We start from the raw sequence: 20,750 nt of genomic DNA on the forward strand, positions 1-20,750 counted from the left end.
CCACTGTCTCTCAAGCACTGTCATTCATCCCCATTCATTCAGGAACCAAGTTACATAGGAGGGGTAGGTATGAGTCATAGGTTACACAACAGGGCATGGGGACAAGATGGAGACTTGACAAACAACATGGCAACTTGACATGACTTATGCTAACTTACATATGTAGGCCTAAATCATATAGTAGCAATAAAACAGTAATATAGAACAGTAAAAAACAATATAAACATAATAATTATACAATATTATAAAAAAAACAAACAAAAAAACAAAAAAACAAATACAACTTGGTACCAAAATAAAATGCTGAAGCTATCATATGTCTTGGCTTATGTATACTTATCTATAGGGTATAGAGAGGGAGAGAAAAAGTCAGAAATGGTTGGGAAAGGGGAGGGACTGCATTTTAAAATAAAAAAAAGAAAAACTGGGGGGTTTGCTATGATGGCAGCGCCGGGGGTAAGAAGTCAGCCCAGCTGGGCTGTCTCTCTTTCTCCCCCGCCCGATGGCAGTGTTGGGGGAGGGAAGCCAGCCTAGCTGGACTGTCTATCCACCCCTCTGCCCAATCACAGCACCAGGGGTGGGGAATCAGCCCAGTTAGTCTGACTCTCCACCCCTCCCCGTGATGGCAGCATCGGGGATGTGGAGTCAGCCCAGCTGAGCTGACTTTCTTCTCCCCGCCTGATGGCAGCGCTGGGTAGGGAGTCAGCGGAGCTGGGCCAACTCTTCACCTCCCACCCCGATTGCAGCATCGGGGGTGGGAAGTCAGCCCAGCTAAGCTGTCTCTCTGTCCTCCCACGCCTGATGGCAGTTCCAGTGGTGAGGAGTCAAACCAGCTGGGCTGTCTCTCTGCCCTCCCCACCCAATGGCAGCGCCAGGAGTACTGCCCCCCACCAAATGGCAGTGCTGGGTGGGAAGTCAGCCCAGGTGGGCTGACTTCCTGCCCCCGGCCCGATTACAGCACCCCCCGCCCAATTGCGATGATGGGGAGGGGCACTGAGCTGAGGCTTAGTTCCCTTCCCCTGAGCTGTTATTGGCTTCCTACAGCCCAGCAGTGGGAGACAGGGAGAGGCAAGGCTGTTTTCCTGGCTGGTGCTGGGAACACAGCCCTTGTTCTGTCCTGTCTCTCACCACCTCTCTACTGGCTTTGTTTTGTTCGAGGCTGTTTTGAAGGCCTTAATTTCTATTTGATTTTACTGTTTTGAGCTCAGAATGAGTCAAAACAGTGTCGAATCAAAACAGCCAGTGAAATTTTGCATAGCCCTAGTTGGAGACCTTGATTAGCCTTTAAGGCTAACAGGTGCCCTGGGGAAGGGCACTGATGGGCCATCAAGGCTCACCTAGCAAGGGAAGGTGGAGATTGACAGGAGTCAGGAAGAGCTAGCTGGCATCTAAAAGACCTGGGGCTCACTCTAGGACCAATTAGACAGCATCCCTTCCAATCAAACAATTACATCAAAGCATGGCAGAGGAGTAAGAAGGAGAGGGCACGCTAGAGCTGGAGCAGGGCAAGGGTTGTATGACCACGAGGGGTATCAGAGCCACTCCTGGAGCACAAACCTGGTGGTTAAAGCTTCTTTCAACTAATCTTCTGTCTTTAAGTATATTACTTTAACAAAGGAAACAGTATGCCCCTATATTGTGCCTTGATTACTACTCTGGCTATATTCCGGGAGCAGCCACAAGTTATCTTGAGTTATCTCACAATTACACAGTTATACTCATTGTTTTTTGTGTGAAATTAGGACAAGAATACCACCAGCCTCATCATTTACTTGTCAATGTGCCTTTGATTTTGCTGGGTATCTTCTCGTAAAATCTCTTATAATGACATTGAGGTTTCTCCCACAATATTATGCATAGTGACAAAGAAACTACTCGTAGCTGTAGCCGCCAATTCTCACCCATAATTATGCTTCTGGCAATAAGTCTGTCAAGCTGGATACATTAAAAAAATAGAACATCTGTGTGTTTATTTTCCCCCCCTTAATTCTTGTTGTTGCAGCTAAGGGAAACCATCTAGTATAATCTTAATGTATTTAGGATACTAATGTGGACCCAAACTTGTGTTTTTAAATTTGCGTAGCCCATTCAACATGGGCTGGGGGAACAGGGAAAGGGTGTCCTTGCATGTATATAATTGTTACATTTCAATAGATTCTATCTTGATCCTCTATTTTATTGCTTTTTTGGGCTTGGATGTCTCAAACAAAAGCATCTGTCATGGTATCTCAGAATGTTTTCCCTAAAGTATGAGCAAGATGGTGGGATAAATTCATAAAACTATTTCAGATCCTGAAAAGTTGCTTGTGAGATGTCTAACTTCCAGGTGACTGGCCATCAGAGTGGAATCCTAAACCCAGTGTTAGGCACCTAGGCTTCACTACACAACAGAGAGGAGAGAGCTTCAGAACGGGGTCCAAAACAGTCAGTGCATCGCAGAGGAAGCTGTCTAACACCAGTGAGCTCAGCATGAACCACCTACAGCTGGCCAAAAGGACATGCTAATAATAAGGGTGAAAGTCCTGCCCCAGTGCAGGCCTGCAGGAAAGTACTTCTGTCCACTGGGGATACACAGACTAGAACTGTCTCATGAAGGTAGGATTCCTGCCTATGCCCTTCTTTTAAAGAACGGAGCAGGGTTCAATCTTCTCTTTTGGAAAGGAAGGACATGTGCCCCTTCATATAGTTTAGCCTCATGGTAAGAGGAGGATAGAGGGTGTTCCATACACTCTTCAAACTGAGAGGGTCAAACTGAACATTTTGACCGCTTGGGATGCCGATGTAATGACCAAGCTGTAAGCTAATTGGGAGTGGATCACTCTTCAATTTGCCTGTTGAAGTTCCACAACTGAGCAAAATAGAATTAAAGATACAGTGGATCGAAGAGAGAGCATGAGCAAGAGAGCACAGTTCTGTAGCTTAGTGACTATGTCACTCATCTAAGGTGGGGGAGTCCTGGGTTCTTGCTTCTGCTCCAGCACTGTTTCTATATTTTACATTATATAGTTAAGGGATAGAGTACAGAAACAGGTGTGAGAGCAGAGATCACAAACCAGCACCCTTCATCCTATGTGAGCACCTGAGCAATTAGACTACAGAATCACGTGTCCTCCTATACTACCTCTTTCTCTGACCCAGTGAACCTTGAACTCTACATTTCACAGATGTACAAATTCAACGGGAGAGATGGAAAGTGACCTGCTCCCCACACCCCTATACACAGAAGTTAGCTTGTGGCTGGTGGTTAGGGCAGTGTTAGCCAGCAGGTTAGTCACGGTCTTCTACATTGCAACTTTGGCAGAACTTAGTTATCTTATGACTCAGTTTAAGCTCCTAACTTTTGTTTTGGATTTATATCAATATTACTGTTAAGAAGAATCTTTCCCTCCAGGCCCTGGTTGCCTTGAATGTGTTAGCTTGAGTGAATGTGCACAGTTATGCATAGTTTACTAGTGGGGAATATATTTTTAACAATAATGAATACAACAAAAGACTTCTAAGGGTTTGTTGTTCCTGATAAATCGGCCAAGTAGCAGGTATAACTTGACCTAGCCTCTTAGTCTTCTGCCTGTGTTTTCCAATTTACTTAGGACCCCTACTTGTGTGTTTAGAAACACATTTGATGCTGATTGGAACTAATTCTCCACCACAGTAGGGGGAATTCACTTACAGTGCTCTGTGCTAACAGCTATAAGCAGTGATAATTAATATCTCTTAATTGCTTAATTAGAGTAAAAAATGAGACACTGTCATATGTGGAGGTTTTTATTTTTGAGGATGACTAAACTCCTTATTAATACATTAAATCATGCAATCTTGCCTATTGAATCTATTATGAGGGAAAGGGGTGGGGAGAAAGAGTTGGTATTTCTTTTAATCTTTCACTTTCCTCCCAACCTCCCCAATTCCTTTTCTCTGCTCATTGCTATGGCCCAAGGATATTGCTTATAGCAGCTGAAGAAGAGCATTATAGTGACTTCCTATCAGTCCTGTGCTGTCAATGATAAATATGAATCCACTGGTCTGTGCCAATTCAGGGCAGCTGATATGCTCTTCTTGACTTTCCATCTATTCCCTTACCTCTGGTGGTCAATCATTCTTAAGATCAACCCTGTTGTGGGACATATCTACTGATACTCTGTAATTTGTGAATTCAGTACAAGTGCATCTAGTTCTCTGTGCAATACAATCAACACTAACATGATGTGGTTCGGTTGTCTCCCTTGTATATTACTCATGAAAGTGCATCTTCCATTGTTAGTAGGTGTACTGTTTTCCTCAATGCAGATTCATTTTTATCTCTGGTTTTCTTTCCTTTAGACCTGTATATCTCTCTATCTGCTGATCTTTCAATGTGTATGTCTCAGTTTGTTTCCCTTACAAATACATATTTCCCTTGCCATCTCTTTTCAGTTGTCTGTGTCTGAATCTCTTTCTGGTCTTTGTGATCTTTTATGAACTTATCTTGAGAAAAAGATTGTTGATAAACAGAGTAAGCTACGTGGTAGATTTAAGTTTTCTCTTTAAAATATTGCTGGGGTCCAGGCAGGAGTGGATGGCATGAAAGGTTTGAATAAGTGAAACTCTTGATACCCTATTCGCCAGTAGGAGAAATGTCCACAGACAGACCATGCAGGGATCCTCAGGAACTCCCTCATGGACTAAGTACAGAGAGCCAAAACCCCCCAGGCTGAATCAATTCAGTCTTTGCAGGTTAGTCTAAGACACACAGAGGGGTGCCTAGTACATGGCTCTTTGACTGCGTGTTCACTTCCTCTTCTTGCTGCCCCTGAGGATTTGCAGTCCAGAATTACAGCAGCAGCACTGTGCAGGTTTGCTCATCACTTCCTCTTCCTGCTTCCAGGTGCCTCTGCGATTTGTAGTCTACCCCCCCCCTGCAATTTGTAGTGTGTTTAACCCCCCTCCCTGGCCCCAGACCCTACCCGGTGTTTGCCTGGGGGGGCATTCCCCCCCCCGTAGACTTGGCTGTATCCCCAGCTGGGCCTCTCTCCCACATCCTTGTCAGCCAGCTGTCACTGCTCCAGCTAGAGAGCAGAGGGGCAGGGCCAGCCCTCCTCTCGGGAGCAGATAGCACATCCCAACCTGTGGGCATGCTGGGATGCTGCGGGATTCTGATTTAAATCTGATACTACATTCAAGCAGGTTTATCTCAAACCGGTTTCAGCCATTTTGGAACTATTTTATGTTCACTGAGCTTCTGTTATGTTACACGTTTAAACCAGTGTCTGATCACTTAAAGTGGTTTATGTGTAACTTCTGTCCCTAGCTGTAGTGCCCAGAAGTGATCTACATTGGGATAAAAATCTCTGATGGCCCACAAGGGGAAAGTCACATGACTAGTTCATCTATGAACTATATCTGTGGGTATACTGGCTGCCACAGTATGCACAGAAGAGATGTGGATATACCATACTCTGCCATCAGGTGGGGTGAGGAGTGAACTCCATCAGAATTCCCATGGAGGTCCTTGGTGCAAGTGGCTTTATTTAGTGTTTGCAGAAGGGACTGAATTTAGGCCTGGGAGCAGTCACATTTAAGAAGACTCAGGGCCAGATCCTAAATTTGTAGAATTAGATGGTACTACTTTGAAGCTGTCTGGTATCTTATAATTATTTTAGTGAAGATGAAAATGAATAGCATACATTGATTTCTTTTCTATTACCAAAAGTTTTACTTTCCCTATTGCTCTCCTGTGAGACACACCTCTTCTGCCTCAAAGAGAGGAAATCCAGAAAAGCATGAGTCTCTCTTATTAGGTAATTAACTTTCAAATCAGTAGAAGAGATCTGAAGACTAGCATAGGGCTGGTAAAAAATGTAAATGATTTTTACTTAACAAAGGCATGTGAATGAATAAATGTGTGACAATAGGAATTGTCAGACAAGGACATGGAAAGCATTAAAGGCTGGTAAAGGCAGAACAATTCATCATAACAATAGTACCTTTAATTCTTGTTAATGTTATGCTGAGTTGTTTGAATTATATTTTGATTTTTGCCATCAAATGTATCTTTTCATACATAAAACTAAGTAATTTTAGCTGTTAGAAAAACAACATGGAGCCCTATTTAAATAATGAACAGAAAGAGATGAGGAATCTAGAAACATAGTGTACCTAAATCATCTTAAACTTCTGGGAACTTAGAGCAAGTTATACCAGGATCCTTCTGTACCTTGCCATCAAAATTTGCACTTATAGTCAGTTTCTGCAGTCACCCTTTGTTAATAATAAACTAGTTAATATATTCCTGAAAAATGATTAATAGAAGTTTAAATTGTTAATCCATTCTTTTAGACAGTAAAAAGGCCAAAATGTTTACTTATAGCCATGACTTACAGCTGTCAGAATGCCCATTCTTGGTGTGCTTATAATTATTAATAGCACATGTATGTAATAAGCTAGTAGGATCTGTTAATCATTTATCAGACCTGAATAATCCATTTACAAATGGAACCTTAATGTAAAGTGAAACCACTGCTAGTCTCAGTTCTATTGTATTATCCTGCTATTCCTTTCCTTAGAGAACATGGTATCCTTAAGGCAGCTGTGACTATTGACAAGGAACTGTGGTGGAAGCTGCGCTCATGTCTGTGCCACACTTAGCTTACAGCTAAGAGGAGGACTTCATTTTTCTTGTCTTGTCACTGACTTAATCTTTTGCAGTTTTGCAGCAGTCTGCTTGAAATGATGAAGTCTGTCTTGAACCAAAGCAAAGTCCTCTCAGTTTTCAGGCTGGTACAAAAGTGAAGTAACCTTTTCAACTTCCAAGAAGGTAAACAAGTCAATTTTGTTGAGGTCATCTGACCGCAGCAGTCTTTCCTGTCCAAGTGCAGTGGGGCTGGACCCAATGATCTCATGACATCCCTTCCAGCCCCTAACATTTATAAATCTATGATAGCACTTTTAGATTAGAAAAGCAGAGGGAATACACTGTGTGCTGGGATCCCCAACAGAAGCAGTTTTATGCTGGAAGAGTATGAATATGGTTTCCTGCACCAGCCTGCATAATGAAAAGTTCATTGCATTAGTGGTGTCCAATGAAAGACTGATACATGGAATAAAATCGTCAGATTTCTGCAGGGGTTGCCTGGACAAAAAAGAATGCACATAATCCTGAGTGAATCTGTTCTTTGGAAATTAGATTTAATTATTAGTCATATAAAATTATATATCCCTATTCTTTGCCTTCCCTTCAAGGTGATCAATTGTCAGATACAGGTTTTTCTCCCTCAAATAATACTTTATTGTGTAAGATATTGGACAGCATCCTCGGTTTCTTCTAATGGTAGTGGGGCTCAATATTTTGTAATCCCACAGTTCACAAAGACCTAGTGGCTAAAGCAACAGGAAGGAGGTCCTATCCCTTTTTGTTCCAGGCTTTCTTACTACTCCTTTCTTGAGACATCCCTTTTAGAAATTTCTTCATTTTGCAGGATTTTGATTTTTACATAGTGTATCTACATATATGGTCTGGGGTGGTGGTAGGGGTGCTTTAATTAGAGCTGCTCTGTTTGACAAGCTTTAGTTAAAGCCCCCCGCTAGTATTTTGAAGCATGAGGACACTGACTACATGAGACACTGAGGCTGCTAATTAGCTTATTCCAGGAGACTCATTTAATAGAGTCTGTTCTGTCATGCTATAATTATAATGTGTTAGACGAGACAGTCCTGCACACCTACAGACACCCATAGACTAGTAGGGAAGGTATCCTTGGTCTGGGCAATGGGCAGAAGCATTGCCCCACTGCTCCTTCTCCCCACTTCTTTCTAGGAGGGGAGAGAGAAGTGGGGCAATGTTTCCTGTTCTTTCAGGCTAAGGACAGAAATTACACATAAAACGGTATAAGTGATCAGAAACTAATTCCAATCTGTAACAGAACAGAAGTTCAGTGTGCATAAACTACTTTCGAAATGCCTGAAATCAGTTTAAGATGGACCTATATGGATGTAGTATCAGACTTAACTGATTTAGGTTAAATCAGTTTATTGAACTCCAGCCCCAGACCTCTCCAGAGTCAAGTGAACTCAACGGTTCCTTGGCATAGCAGGATGGTTTGCACCTCCCCCACAGACCCCACCTTGCAGGGTGGATAGGCTAGCCTTGACCCAAGATTTTTGCTCCAGCCAAGAAGGGAGGTGTGCTTTAGTGCCTTCTGGCGTAGGCCACTGTAGGCATGTTGGCTACATTTCCAGAACCAAAAGTGACTGTCTCTTCACTTGCTTATCAATTCAAACTATGCAGCTTAGACTAACCTGTGAAGATTGAACTGATTCAGCCTCAGTCTGTACTTAGCCCCTTAGACCAAGGTGGCCATGACAGTCCCAGCATGCATTGTATACATTTGGAGGGAATAGAAGTCCAAGAAAGAAGGAAAAATAAATCTATTGCCATCTCATTCTGCTTCAGGAATGTACAGTTAATAAATAATCATGTTTTCTAAATTTATAGAAAAGTTAGAAAATAGATGCAGCCATAGGGTATCTATTAGCTGTCTTGATTACAATTTTTTCCAGACTTAGGGCTAGAGCAGGCCACTATGCACCATCCCTTAACTCGGCCCCATCTTGGAGAATCTTTAGGAGGCACTATTCCACGGAGATGCCACCCCCGGCACAAAATTACAATTCTTTCCTTCCATCTTTCTCAAACATCAACACAAATTATATTACCACCACAACTTGCTGGCAAGTGTAAATGCAGGAGGTGATAGTTTCATAGTTGTTAGGGGTTGGAAGGGACCTTACAGATCATTGGTTCCAGCCCCTCTGCACTTGAGCAAGAAAGAGTACTGGCATCAAATGACCCCAGCAGGATGGGCATCAAGACATTTTTTGAAGAGTCTCAGGGTGAATGACAGTACCACCTCTGGGGGAAGCCTGTTCCAAACCCTCAGCACTTGACTAGTAAAGAAGTTTTTCCTTATGTCTAGCCTGAAGCGATCCTCAATCAGCTTGTGCCCATTATTTCTTGTCCTCCCCTGGGGGGCCTGGGTGAACAGATGCTTCCTCAGGCCCTGATGTATGCCATTGATATACTTATAGGCTGCCATCAAATCCCATCTGAGTTTTCTCTTCTTCAGGCTGAACAGTCCCAAGTCTTTCAGCCTCTCCTTGCATGGCCTGGTCTCTAAGCCTCTAATTATGTGGATGGCCCTCCTTTGGACTCTCTTGAGCTTCTTCACATCCTTCCTGAAGTGCAGTGCCCAGAACTAGAATCAGTACTCCAGCTGCAGTCTCACCAAGGCCAAGTAGAGTGGGAAGATGACATTTTTAGCCTTGCTCAAGACACCTTGGTAGATGCATGCCAGTATTTGATTAGCTCTGCCAGCTATGGCATTACATTGGTGGCTTATGTTCATTTTGTTGTCTATCACAACACCCATGTCTCATTCAGATGTTGTGCTAGCAAGCATAGCACTGCTGAGCCTGTAAGTGTGTTGTGGATTATTTCTCTGTATTAAACCACATGAGGTTAAGTTCTTCCCACCTTGTGAGTCTGTCCAAGTCGGCCTGTATTGCCACTCTGTCTTCAAGCGTGACCACACTCCCCCACAGTTTGGTGTCATCCACAAACTTTGCTAGTTTGCTTTTAATACCCGAATCCAACTCATTGATGAACACGTTGAAAAGCACTGGTCTGAGTACAAAACCCTGAGGGATGCCACTAGTCACCCTCTGCCATGATGACTCAGTTCCATCAATCAATACTTTCTGGGTCCTACCACGGAGCCAGTTACCTACTTACCAGACCATAAAGCAGTCAAGTCCACATTTTCCCAATTTTTTCAAAAGGACTTCATGGGAATCAGGTCAAAGGCCTTTTTGAAGTCCCGGTATATGACATCAACCTCATATCCCCCATCCAGGTGGCAAGTAACTTGATCATAGAAGGAAATTAGGTTGGTCTGACATGACCTGCCCATAACAAAGCCATGTTGTCTATTCTTCTGAATACTTCCTTCTGCTAGCCTGTCTGTAATGGATTCTTTAATAATTTTCTCCAAGATTTTACCAAGGATTGAGGTCCAATTGATTGGCCTGTACTTTCCCAGATCCTCCTTTCTCCCTTTCTTAAAGATAGGCACCACATTGACCTTCTTCCAAACTTCTGGGACCTCTCCTGAGTGTCACGAGTCTTTAAATAACTTTGCCATTGGCTGTGCAATGACATCAGTGAGTTCTTTTAGCACTCTCAGGTGTAGTTCATCTGGTCCTGCTGACTTGTAGGTATTTAACTTTTGTAGGTGGTCCCCCACAAGATCTATGCCAAGATCTCTGCCAACTATGGGAGGGTGGTCACCCCCACTATGATCATCCTGTATCCTGTCAAGTAGGCTAACACCCTTGGACTGGTGGGATACTGATGTGAAGTATTCATTCAGGAGTTTGGTTTTGTCCTGAGTGTCATTTATCAGCCTTCCCATTTCACTGATCAAGTGCCCTGTGCTTGATGGAGCATTTGCCTATAAAATCTATAGGCTATAGACTATGTTCTTCCTTCCTGCTCTATGGGACAGGAATAAACAGATTTCCAAAACCTGTTTACTCTGAGAACTGGATCAAAAATTTTCTAGTAGACTATCTAGGAAGAGAAGGGAGGCTCATACTCCTTTCCTAGCTGATGAGGGCATAGATCAATTCAGTCTAACCCTTACTGATTGTCTCTTGTGTTAAAGTTTTTCTTGTGTTTACTGTTTGTGTCTCACCCTCACTTCTAATTTCCTCAGTTATAAATCAATTTAGATTTATTAGCTTTCTGCACAGAACTCTAGTAGCCTCTTAATAATAATTATCATTATTACTGATTAAAGTTGCATTATTCATGCCAGATGGAGTCCCCTTTCTGTCAGCTAGAATGAGTTTGTATTATGTAGTTATAAGGTGTTTGTGATCTAAATAAACAGATGGCACAATGTGGCTGCAAATTATATGCCGATGATGTCAGCAACAATGGTTTCCAGGCATAATTGCTTTAAATGAACTCTAATGCAGCAAGGAGTTGAGGCTTTTTAACAAGGTAGCTGGCGTATACAGTATAATTACTATACAACATAATCAATAATACCATCAACACTATATAAGCACTAGTGGTGAAGGTTGCTTTTGAGAATATAGTCCTTACAACTTGCTGCCTTTAAATCATTGTCTTCTTCCAGGCAGTTAACATTTTTGAGGTTAAAAAATGTGCCATCAGGAGAATAAAAACCGATTTTTCCTTTGAGTTAGAATCCCAAGTTCCAAAACCTTAGCAGAGGGACATGGGCATTTTTCCTCCACTGACTTTTCCAAACTATGACTGTTCAGATAAAAATATGTTATATATCACAGTATTGCCATGCTTGCAGACCTAGGGTTTGGGAAAGGAAGCTGCATGTTTTTTCCAGGTAAAAAGAAACTAGAATCTTCGCTAATATGCTAGGGGCCTAGGGCTATATTATTCAGTTTAAGGTTGAAGCAAAAACAAATGTAACTTTATTGGAATTCATTTGATATATTATATACTATGTATGAAAATTACAACAAACTAGTAAAAATACTCAAAGATGTTGCTTTCTTAGTACTGTAGTTATTAGAATTAAATGCACATCTCTTTCAGATTCATAAAACAAAATCGAGCCTTTTTGAGCATCTTGACAGTGTATCCAGTACTTCACTGGAAGTTATTTCCACACCTGATTTAATGTTTTTAGATAGAGTAAAAAATAGTCTTCAGAGCTGTAAAATAGGAATTACATTGACAGGACCAGCTAGCAGAGAGTGGGATTGCAGAAGAAAGGTACCTTGATTATTGGAGCACTACGACCATTTAAAAAGGTGAAAGGGTCCTTACCACTTGCAGAATGAAGAGTTTAGAAGGAATTGGGTAGATTATAATAAACCATGAAGTCAAGTGACTCTTCACTGCTGCCTGAATAGAAATTCTGCTGCCACTACCAGGCAGTTGGTTTTAAACTTTGAGTTGACCAGGAATCAAAGGAGGGATGCAACTGCACTACTGTACCCCCCTGGATCTGCCTCTATTACTAGGTAGGACAATTAACAAATTAACAAAAATATTCCTCATGACTCCCATGGGATCCTGGGTCTGATAACAAGTAGACGTTTGCTTAATACATTTTCTGAGTGATACTTTATGTAGAATAAAAGAATCAAAGATGAGGACAGATCTGTTTGGTTATAAGGTCAAGTGAACTTATACGCTGTCCAGAACTTTAACAGTGCTTTAAGCAAGTTTCTGCAGAAATGACTTAGTGATAGATTTAAGAAATATATGCAATGCCTACATTTTAGGAGCTCGGTCCCTAGAGGAATGGATTCCAAAGCCTACAGTTAGTTGCCTAGGCTTCCTGTACAGTACATGAGTAGTTATCAGCTAGAGGTAGACAATAGGAAGAACTTAACAGAGAGTTCTGTCTGAGATTCTTTCCCCCTGCAAGGCTGAGGCAGTTCCAACCACTTGAGATCCACAGCCAGGAACTCATTCCTGAGAGGGAGTGCTTACAAATTTTTTTTTCCACAGGCAGAGGAGGATAAGCTGGTAATAGTTGTAATGAGGCTGCTCACCTTCTATATAATTTCTTAGTGGTAGAAAACTCATTTAAGAAGTGCAAGACTTGAGTTCAATTCCTTTCTTAGCCTGTGGGATTCAAATCCACACCTCCCACCTTCCAGGTATGCCCTAACTACAAGGCCTTAGGTCATTAAGTGTGGGGGCATATTCAGGGAACATATATGTTGTTCCACAAGTTATCCATTACAGGCAGGCAACAGGATGGAGTATCAGCATGTGGCTGGGAGAGGGGAAGGGGGTTGGGATTGCTATAGAGTCTTCCATGGGCCACAAATCCCTTAAGGAGACCTTCCTGCAGGGCACAAAGCTGTACTCCTACTCAGTCACAAGGTTGTGCTGCTTTTCTTTGTCTGACCATCCATACTTGCATCTGGCCTTATTCTGATGATTCATAGATTGTAAGGGGCTGGAAGGGACCTCACAAGATCATTGGGCCCAGCCCCCCTGCACTACGCAGGAAAGACAACTGGCGTCAGGTGGCCCCAGTGAGGTGACCATCCAGTCTTCTCTTGCAGATTTCCAGGGTAGGCGATTGCACCACATCTGGAGGGAGTGTATTCCACAGTCTGGACACCCTAACTGTGATGGATCTTCAATTAAGCTCAAAGTTTCTTAGTTTTTTAAACAGTTCAATTTTTTATGGGCTTTACAAACAGGCATTTTTACCCTTTTAGTATAGACTGTCCATAAACTTATAGACAGTTAGCAACCCTGATGGAGGTACCTAGTGAGTTTAGGCAGCTGCTGAGTAGTAGAGGTAGAAAGGAGTTGTGGGAGGGATTTCAGTTTGGACTTAGGTGGCTAAAGATCACTTAAGCCTTATTTTAACTGCCTAAGGCCTTCTTTAGATTTAGTTTTTAGTTACATTCCTTCACCTCTCAGGAGTGATGTTATTGCTTTTATTTATTGTTATGGTGTTCAGCTGTTTTGGTGTACCGTTTCTTGTATGACATCCATCACTAACAAGGAACTATGTGGTTCCATTTAGGGCATCCAGTGTAAATCTTTCTGTTAAAGGCCTAAAATGGTATTGAAAATATACTTAAATATGTACAGTTTTGTTTCCTTATTTATATGATAGCATTTTGTCTTAAGATCTACAATTTGAATATATTAGGCCCGTCTGAAGTGGCTAGTATTCACTTTGGATTTGGATTTGGCTGATTTGGGGGAAAGTGATTCAACTCAGTGATTCGAATCACTGTCCCAAATCGATTCAGCTTAATCAGCCCTATGCCCCGCTCACTCTCCTAACCCCGTCAGTGGCTGCCCCACCTGACCTCAGCTCCCAGCTCTTTGGAAAAAAAAGCCCGGCACTCACTGGCTGCTGCCAGGAAGAGGGGTGATCCCTGCTGCCCCCCTGTGCTGTGTGCAGGGCTCTGCCACAAGCCCCCCAAAGCCCCAAGGCTGCTGCAGCAGCCAGCTAGTCTGGGGCTTTTTTAAGAATCAGGAGCTGGGCCGGGCAGGGAAGCCATGGGCGGGGGGGTGCTGGAAGAGTGGGCAGGGGTCAGGGGGCTTGTGGCAGAGTCCCCCACATGACATGGGGCAGTGGAGGGCAGCAGGAATTGCCTCCCTGCCTGGCAGCAGCCAGTGAGTGGGGGCTTTTTTTTAGAGAGCTGGGGCCAGGCGGGGCAGCCATGGGAGGGGGGGCTGGGACAGCAGGAGGGGGTCAGGAGGTGCTCAGGGAGGCTTCTCCAGTCCCCTCTCCCGCCCCCCCCCCCCACTTACCAGCATGGAGTCCAGTTCCAGCTCCCTGTGGCAGCAAGCGGGGACTGTCCACATCTCCAAAGGTCTCCCATTCTTTTCCAAATTGATTCAGAGAGCTTCAAATCGATTCAGACCATTTAATTGGTCTCCTGATTGATTTGGATTTGGAGATTTGGCCACCAAATCGAGTTCAATCTCCTCTAAATCAAATCAGCACCTGAAGCTTTGCACAGACCTAGAATATATGTGTAAAGAAAAAACAGAGTTAGGATATGAAGTGCCAGCATAATAAAGTTCCTCAGTTTCACTTATGTTTGACACTTGTGCTTAACTATTTAACTATATTATTTTTAGTCAATGTCCAACTTTAGTAAGATACAAACATTTTCATATCACAGCAGTAGAAGCTTTCCTTGAGGAACTGCAAGAGGTCCAGAACTGAAAGATTTAAAATAAACAGAATTTCACATTTCTTTTTCTGTTTTTTTCCCTAAAGGTGGACGATGTCACAAATCCTGTACAGGCCGATGCTGGGGGCCCACAGAGAATCACTGCCAGACCTGTAAGTATGTGAGGATAAGGGAAGATAGGAGTGGAAAGTTTGGAAGAGCATTTCCAAAGTGTTCATTTGAGAGGGACATTGTCAAGGTTTTAATAGAATTTTTAAATAGTTCAAATATTGTCCCCTGTACAGAGTCCAATAAATTGCCTGGTTCTTCTCAGTGAATTTGTTCTTCTCCATTTAGCAGTTTTTTTCCTGTGCTTCTGATGAACTTAAGAGAATTTACTTTGTTATCTTCACTTGATGTCAACATGGAACATTGTTTTGGGGAATTGTGCTTGCTACTTTGAAATATTTTGGACTGAGCATAATAACAAGAATACCAGACTCTGGGCCAGATCCCGTAATAGTGGCAGGTGACCTAGTCAGATGCTGAATGCCCTAAAATCCCCTTACATTCAGCAGCAGCTGGAGGCTAAATATCACCTTGCAGAATGATTTCTTGATAATGATTTTAAAATACAGTCCATTGTATTTTGGCAGCGGCGGCAATCCCTCAATACGAGGAAGATAGTCTTCCAGGAACTAGGGAAATTATCAGTTTTTTCAGAATGTAGTCAGTTGTGTTTAGGTTCTGTCTAAATGGATGATCATAGGTATTGCTTTAAAGAAAGGCACACATTATCTTGATCTTTAAAGAACATCATAATAGCAAATGTGTTCATAAAAAATAATAATCATCCAGAAAGAGAGCCTCCTCCCATCATGTTTCTAAACTGATTATACAGATATCTTGAAGCCATAAACCCCAACATCAGCAGAATGTGAAAGAAATAAAATGAAGAGCTTATAAACAAAATCATAATCTATCATTTTTTCTAAAAGGAATATGTTTGGAGACAAGCAAATATAAAATTTTCCTTTTTTAAAGGCAGCGTCTTGAAAATTGTGCTTACTAGATTCAATATTCTTAAGAAGTCAAAGAGCTTGTAATATTTTCACAAGTCAGACAGTTTTCTAGATCACTGATAGTAGGGGTGCACTTTTCACATTGTTCCTCCCAGCTGATTCTTCTGTTGTCTGAGGCACATATGCTGTTGGTAAAGTTTGCCATATAGGTTACTTACTTCTAGTTGAGAAATGACTCTAGTAAAAAGCTCAGTGGTTCATTAAATCATTCTACCCTATTGGCCACAAATACCAAAGAAAAACCGTTTGCTTCAAATAGAATTTGACCTGTTCCATGATTAAAAGTGTTCTTGGCTAGATTGTAGCATCATTGAATAATGCATCATGCACAGTGGTATTAAGAGAAGAATTGTTCTTCTTCCTGCCCAGTGGATCATGACAGAACTCCTTTTTCATTTCCTCATGCCCTTATGATTATCAGAAAATAGGTTAATGCTGAAAAATAATCTTTAAATCAGAGTTTCCCACTGAACCAGTGGTGAAAAAGAACTGGACGTTAGTTTGGCAGAAACCGTTTTTGTCGAAGCTAAATTAGAATTAATTTACAGTCTTTCTTTATCTGTTCTACCCAGTAGAGCTGTCTCTCTCTCAGATCTATGCATATCCTAACAACTCGGGTAAATATCCAAACACTTATCCAAACCTTTGAAGCACTTGTCACTAGCCCCCAAACAGATCATAGTAGTATCAGAGTGGGTTCTGGCTTGGCCTCGGATTCCTGCAGGCAACTGTTCTAATTCTGTATTATGTGGCATTGTGTTCCCTTCAGTGGGACCCTGTGCAGCTGCAGAAGTCCAGCTACAGAATTGGTTCCGTAAGTCTAGGCAAAGCTGCAGTAAGATAAGTAAACAGATTTAGTGGATTAAAGTAGTAAGACCAGAGCGAGCAAAATTTATCTGCAATGTTGTTCTGAAGTCAAAAGCTTAGCAGAGCTATACAGTAGGTTTACTCTTTGGAGTGACAACCATCTCTCTCTACAGTGACTGAATGCTTAGACTGGAGCTTTGGGAACAGACTAAGGCTTGAGCCTGGGTACAAAAGTAATAAATGATAAAAGGAGGCAAGCTATCCAGACTCCAGAAAGATATATAGACCATGCGCATCTCATTTGAAATAGCTACCCAATGCCCTTTTGCCTTTGAGCACACATCAGGATAGCGCTCTGCAACTTCTGACTATCGGGAATTGTAGATATTTTATTTCAGATATCCTCTATCCCCTATGGTCAAAAGTCATCCTGAGTAAATACTGCAGGGGGTGGGGAGGAGGGAGAAGGGGGAATGTTTCATGTTAGATTGGTGGTGTGCACTTCTTTGAAACCTTCTATGCATTTTGTACTTATTTTGGCAGTAATTGTTCCAGCCAAAATATTTCATTCCCAAAACAGCTCTCATGCAGTTAAATGTGCATTTTTAATAGTTCTTTTTAATGAGATACTAAAGCAAAGAAGGAAAAAATCCTAATGAGCCCCTCTCCTAAGATAAGATTTAAATGATTTTCCATGAAAAAGGATAAATCCAAAAGATCTTAATCCTTGTTTTTCATTTCAAATTACGTGAAAGGGAAAAAAGCAACAAGATACTTTTGTTCTAGCATAAATGTCTACCAAATATTTGCTTCGTGTGTTGCCTTCCAGCTATTTCTCTCTATCTGGAGCACCTGCATTTAACTGCCTTACTGTCTATACAAATGTGACATGTACATTTACATATTTAAGAAGACAATTATAAATAGTTTCCTAAAGAGATAGAGACAGGATCATTTGAGGTTTCCATCTTATGCAATTAACAACCCATTTTTATATCATTTTATAATTGGAAATGATAGTAAATATTAATGACAAACATTATAAAAAATGACTTGAGATTCTGAATACCTTACTTTCAGGAAAGGCTAATTTACAGGTTTCTTACAGAAGGGTCTGATTTTATAAAGGGCAATCAATACCCATGGAATAAAAGTGAAGACAAACATACAAAACTCTCGATATGCAAACATCTCTACTCATTTTTTTAAAATGATTTGCTAGACCTCGTTTCTTGTTTTGCCTCTTTATTTCTGTGGCTTTTCCCCCCATTTCCCTAGGAAAGAAATTGAAACTGCTATAAATTGAATACATGATTTTATTAAAATGACAGATTATGCACTGTGTCCTAGAAAAATTATGTGTAAGAAAGGAAAATGATTAAATTAAAATTTAGTTCTCATTTATGAAATGTGGGGAATGCAAATAGGCTTTAACTCAAACCCAAAACATAAGCATACAGTAAGTGTAAAATGCTATGCATATGCATGTGCATGAGAGAGAGAGAGAAATTGTACAGGAGTTTGTCCCAAGCATAATTGTATTTACAGTCTTGTGTAACTGGCATTGTTTAGTAAAAGAAGGTGCCAGTGCAGTAAGTATCCAATTAGAGCAGTGAAAATGAACTATGGGCTGGTGAGAGAGAGAGAAAAAGAGCTGAACCAGCAGCCTAGATCAATCAGGGTAACCTATCGTCTTTGCTAGGAGCCAGGATCTTTAATTAAAATCCTTGTATTTCACTAATAACTTTGCATGTTCGTAAGATTTTTTTATTGATTTCAGTTATTTCCCATTTTTTTTGCTTCATAGATTTACAATCCCTTGACATAATTTAAAATTAAGGGAAACATTGAGATAGCCTGATTAATTACATACATTTGTGAAAAAAAGCAACATCTTTCTTCCCCAACACATTTGTTTAACATGACTGTCAACGAAATCTTGCCATTACCCTTCTTGTCCACATTTCCTACATTTAAATAGTCTGCAAATCTTGACATGAAGTTGATGTTAGCCCCACTAGTTTGTAATCTGGGCCTTAATCTTGCAGGTAGTTCCATATAAAGATATCCTTAGCTCAGCATACACTTCCACTGAAATCAGATGTATCTGCTTAGAACACCAGGCCTTTCTCACTGCACAAGGGACTTTCCTGCCAGTTATACTGGTGCAACCTGGAGGAGAATTGGTGCCTCCTATTTTTGCTAAGGTTGCTAAGTGTCTGGCTATCCGATAGGATGTTCTCAAAGTTCACAGCTGCATGGTGCCTGTCTACACCTTGGTGTGGACCTCACGGATTTTGACTAGGCTGCTGACAGGAGCTACAGTGCACCTTCTAGTTCTCATTTGCTCCAGCATCCACTGTGTGTTGCAGCCAGGCACCTTCTGCCCCTCCGCTCCCACTTCTGGAAGGAACTGAAAGGGGCAGCAGTGGACAGGGGAAATGAGGGTGTTTTCACATGGGTGCTGGGAATAGGGCGGGGGGGGTGATTTAAATGGAGCAGCTCCAAGAGCCACTGTAATTAAAGAACCCTTGGCATCTCATGCATCAACGTCCCTGTGCTTCAAAATGATGGCAGGAGCACTTTAACCATAGCTTGTTGAATGAGCTTTAGCTAAAGTGCCCCCTCTGCTGCTTTGAACTGCAGGGTTGCTGATCTGTGAGATGCAGAGGCTGGCTGGAGCGTGCTAATTAGTATGCTCCAGCAGACTTGATTAATCGAGTCTCCTCCGATGTTCTGTAGTTACAGCGCATCGGAGCAGCCTCTCCGCATATGTACAGGTACCCCGATTGTCAGCTGTAGCAGATGGAGAAAGGCCTAATATTGGGGCCAGAGCTTCCCCTGCATCCTTTCTGCAAATGCTCTGATAGGTGACACCAATCTACCAGCTGCTGTGCTGTGCAGTATCCTGAGCCTCCTGCTTCTTCTAGCACAGGACTTACCAGCCACCCCTGCAGCCTTACAATAGTCAGTAAACAGCCCAACAGCAGCTTCCAGCACCTCCCACTCTCCAAATCCCCAGCCCAAATGCACACGTACCCAGGAAGCAACTAGTTTCCTTCACCCACTGAGACTAAACACTGTTCAGTCCTAACTTCTGTCCCCTACCCAATTTCTCAGGGCAAATTATTACATACATATTGACTCATTAAGTAATTTGCACTGAAATGTCACACATTGGCAAGGCTTGGCAGCTGTATCTTGGAAGTGAGGAGACATCTCTGAGTACTGGTCAAATACTTAGTATAATGACTTGGGCAAAACAACAGCCGAAAACATTCACCAGTTTCTTCCACTGGGTAGTTCTCTAGAGCATATCTTGACTTACAAGTATACAGAGAGATGATTACCACAAAGGAAAATCATCCAGGTCAAATTCTACCCATTTAGCTCATGTAAGCTCACAGACTTCCACTGGGGTCGTCCCATTATAGTTGAAGGACCACAGACGTTTATTTTTAGAAGCTACGGTTTCAGAGCTTCTCCAGATATTATTATCTATAGGACTATGTTGAACTTGAGAGGAAATCCTTTCACTGTGAATTGCCTTAATAGAAAGATCCTAACAAACCTCAGTCAGCTTGCACTGTTAACTTTAAAAGCATCCTAACAGGAAATCTGGAAATTTCTTTTTAGAATTACAACACCTTTAATGGTTCTCATGCAAATATAATATACAATGCACTGTAGGATAAATAGTTTATACTGTAACCTTTTCCTAGAATGAAATGTTGGTATGTTATTAATGTGCTTGGTAAAGAGACAGTGAAAGAAAATCAGCTAGTCCTGATATGGATTTTGCAAGCAAATTCATTATTTTCGAATACAAATTTTAAAAGTCTCTAATGTGAGCAGGGTGATAGAGGTCTTGATTTAGCATGTACCTAAACTCAAACAAGCAAGCAATTCCACTGAAGTTAACATGCTTTCATATTTTCCTGAATAAGGACCAGAGTCCTCTGGACCAGAGTATATAAGACCTGCATGTTTCTGAGTTTAACATACTGAGGAAATGCCTTGTAATGCATGGTCTCTTAAAGAGCTATGGAACTTATAGAGTAACAATTTCCATAGCTTTCAGAGTACAAAAGCCTTAGAAAGGTAGAGTCCAACTGTAATTATAGGTGAAACTGTTCAAAAGATTTTGCACTCCAAAAAAAAAAAAAAAAAAAA

The 20,750-nt window shown here is 41.7% G+C and overlaps 1 protein-coding gene across 1 annotated transcript in view; it reads left to right on the plus strand.

Moving 5' to 3' along the window:
* ERBB4 (erb-b2 receptor tyrosine kinase 4) overlaps nucleotides 1-20,750 on the plus strand; it is a 970,081-nt gene that overhangs the window by 553,586 nt on the left and 395,745 nt on the right. Inside the window, exon 5 of the mRNA XM_019522894.1 lies at nucleotides 14,796-14,861. Coding sequence (XP_019378439.1) covers nucleotides 14,796-14,861 — 66 coding nt within the window. The remainder of the gene's footprint in view (nucleotides 1-14,795; nucleotides 14,862-20,750) is intronic.

The sequence above is a fragment of the Gavialis gangeticus genome, unplaced genomic scaffold (genome assembly GCF_001723915.1).
Source record: "Gavialis gangeticus isolate Ggan-Ray unplaced genomic scaffold, GavGan_comp1, whole genome shotgun sequence".
NCBI lineage: Eukaryota > Metazoa > Chordata > Crocodylia > Gavialidae > Gavialis > Gavialis gangeticus.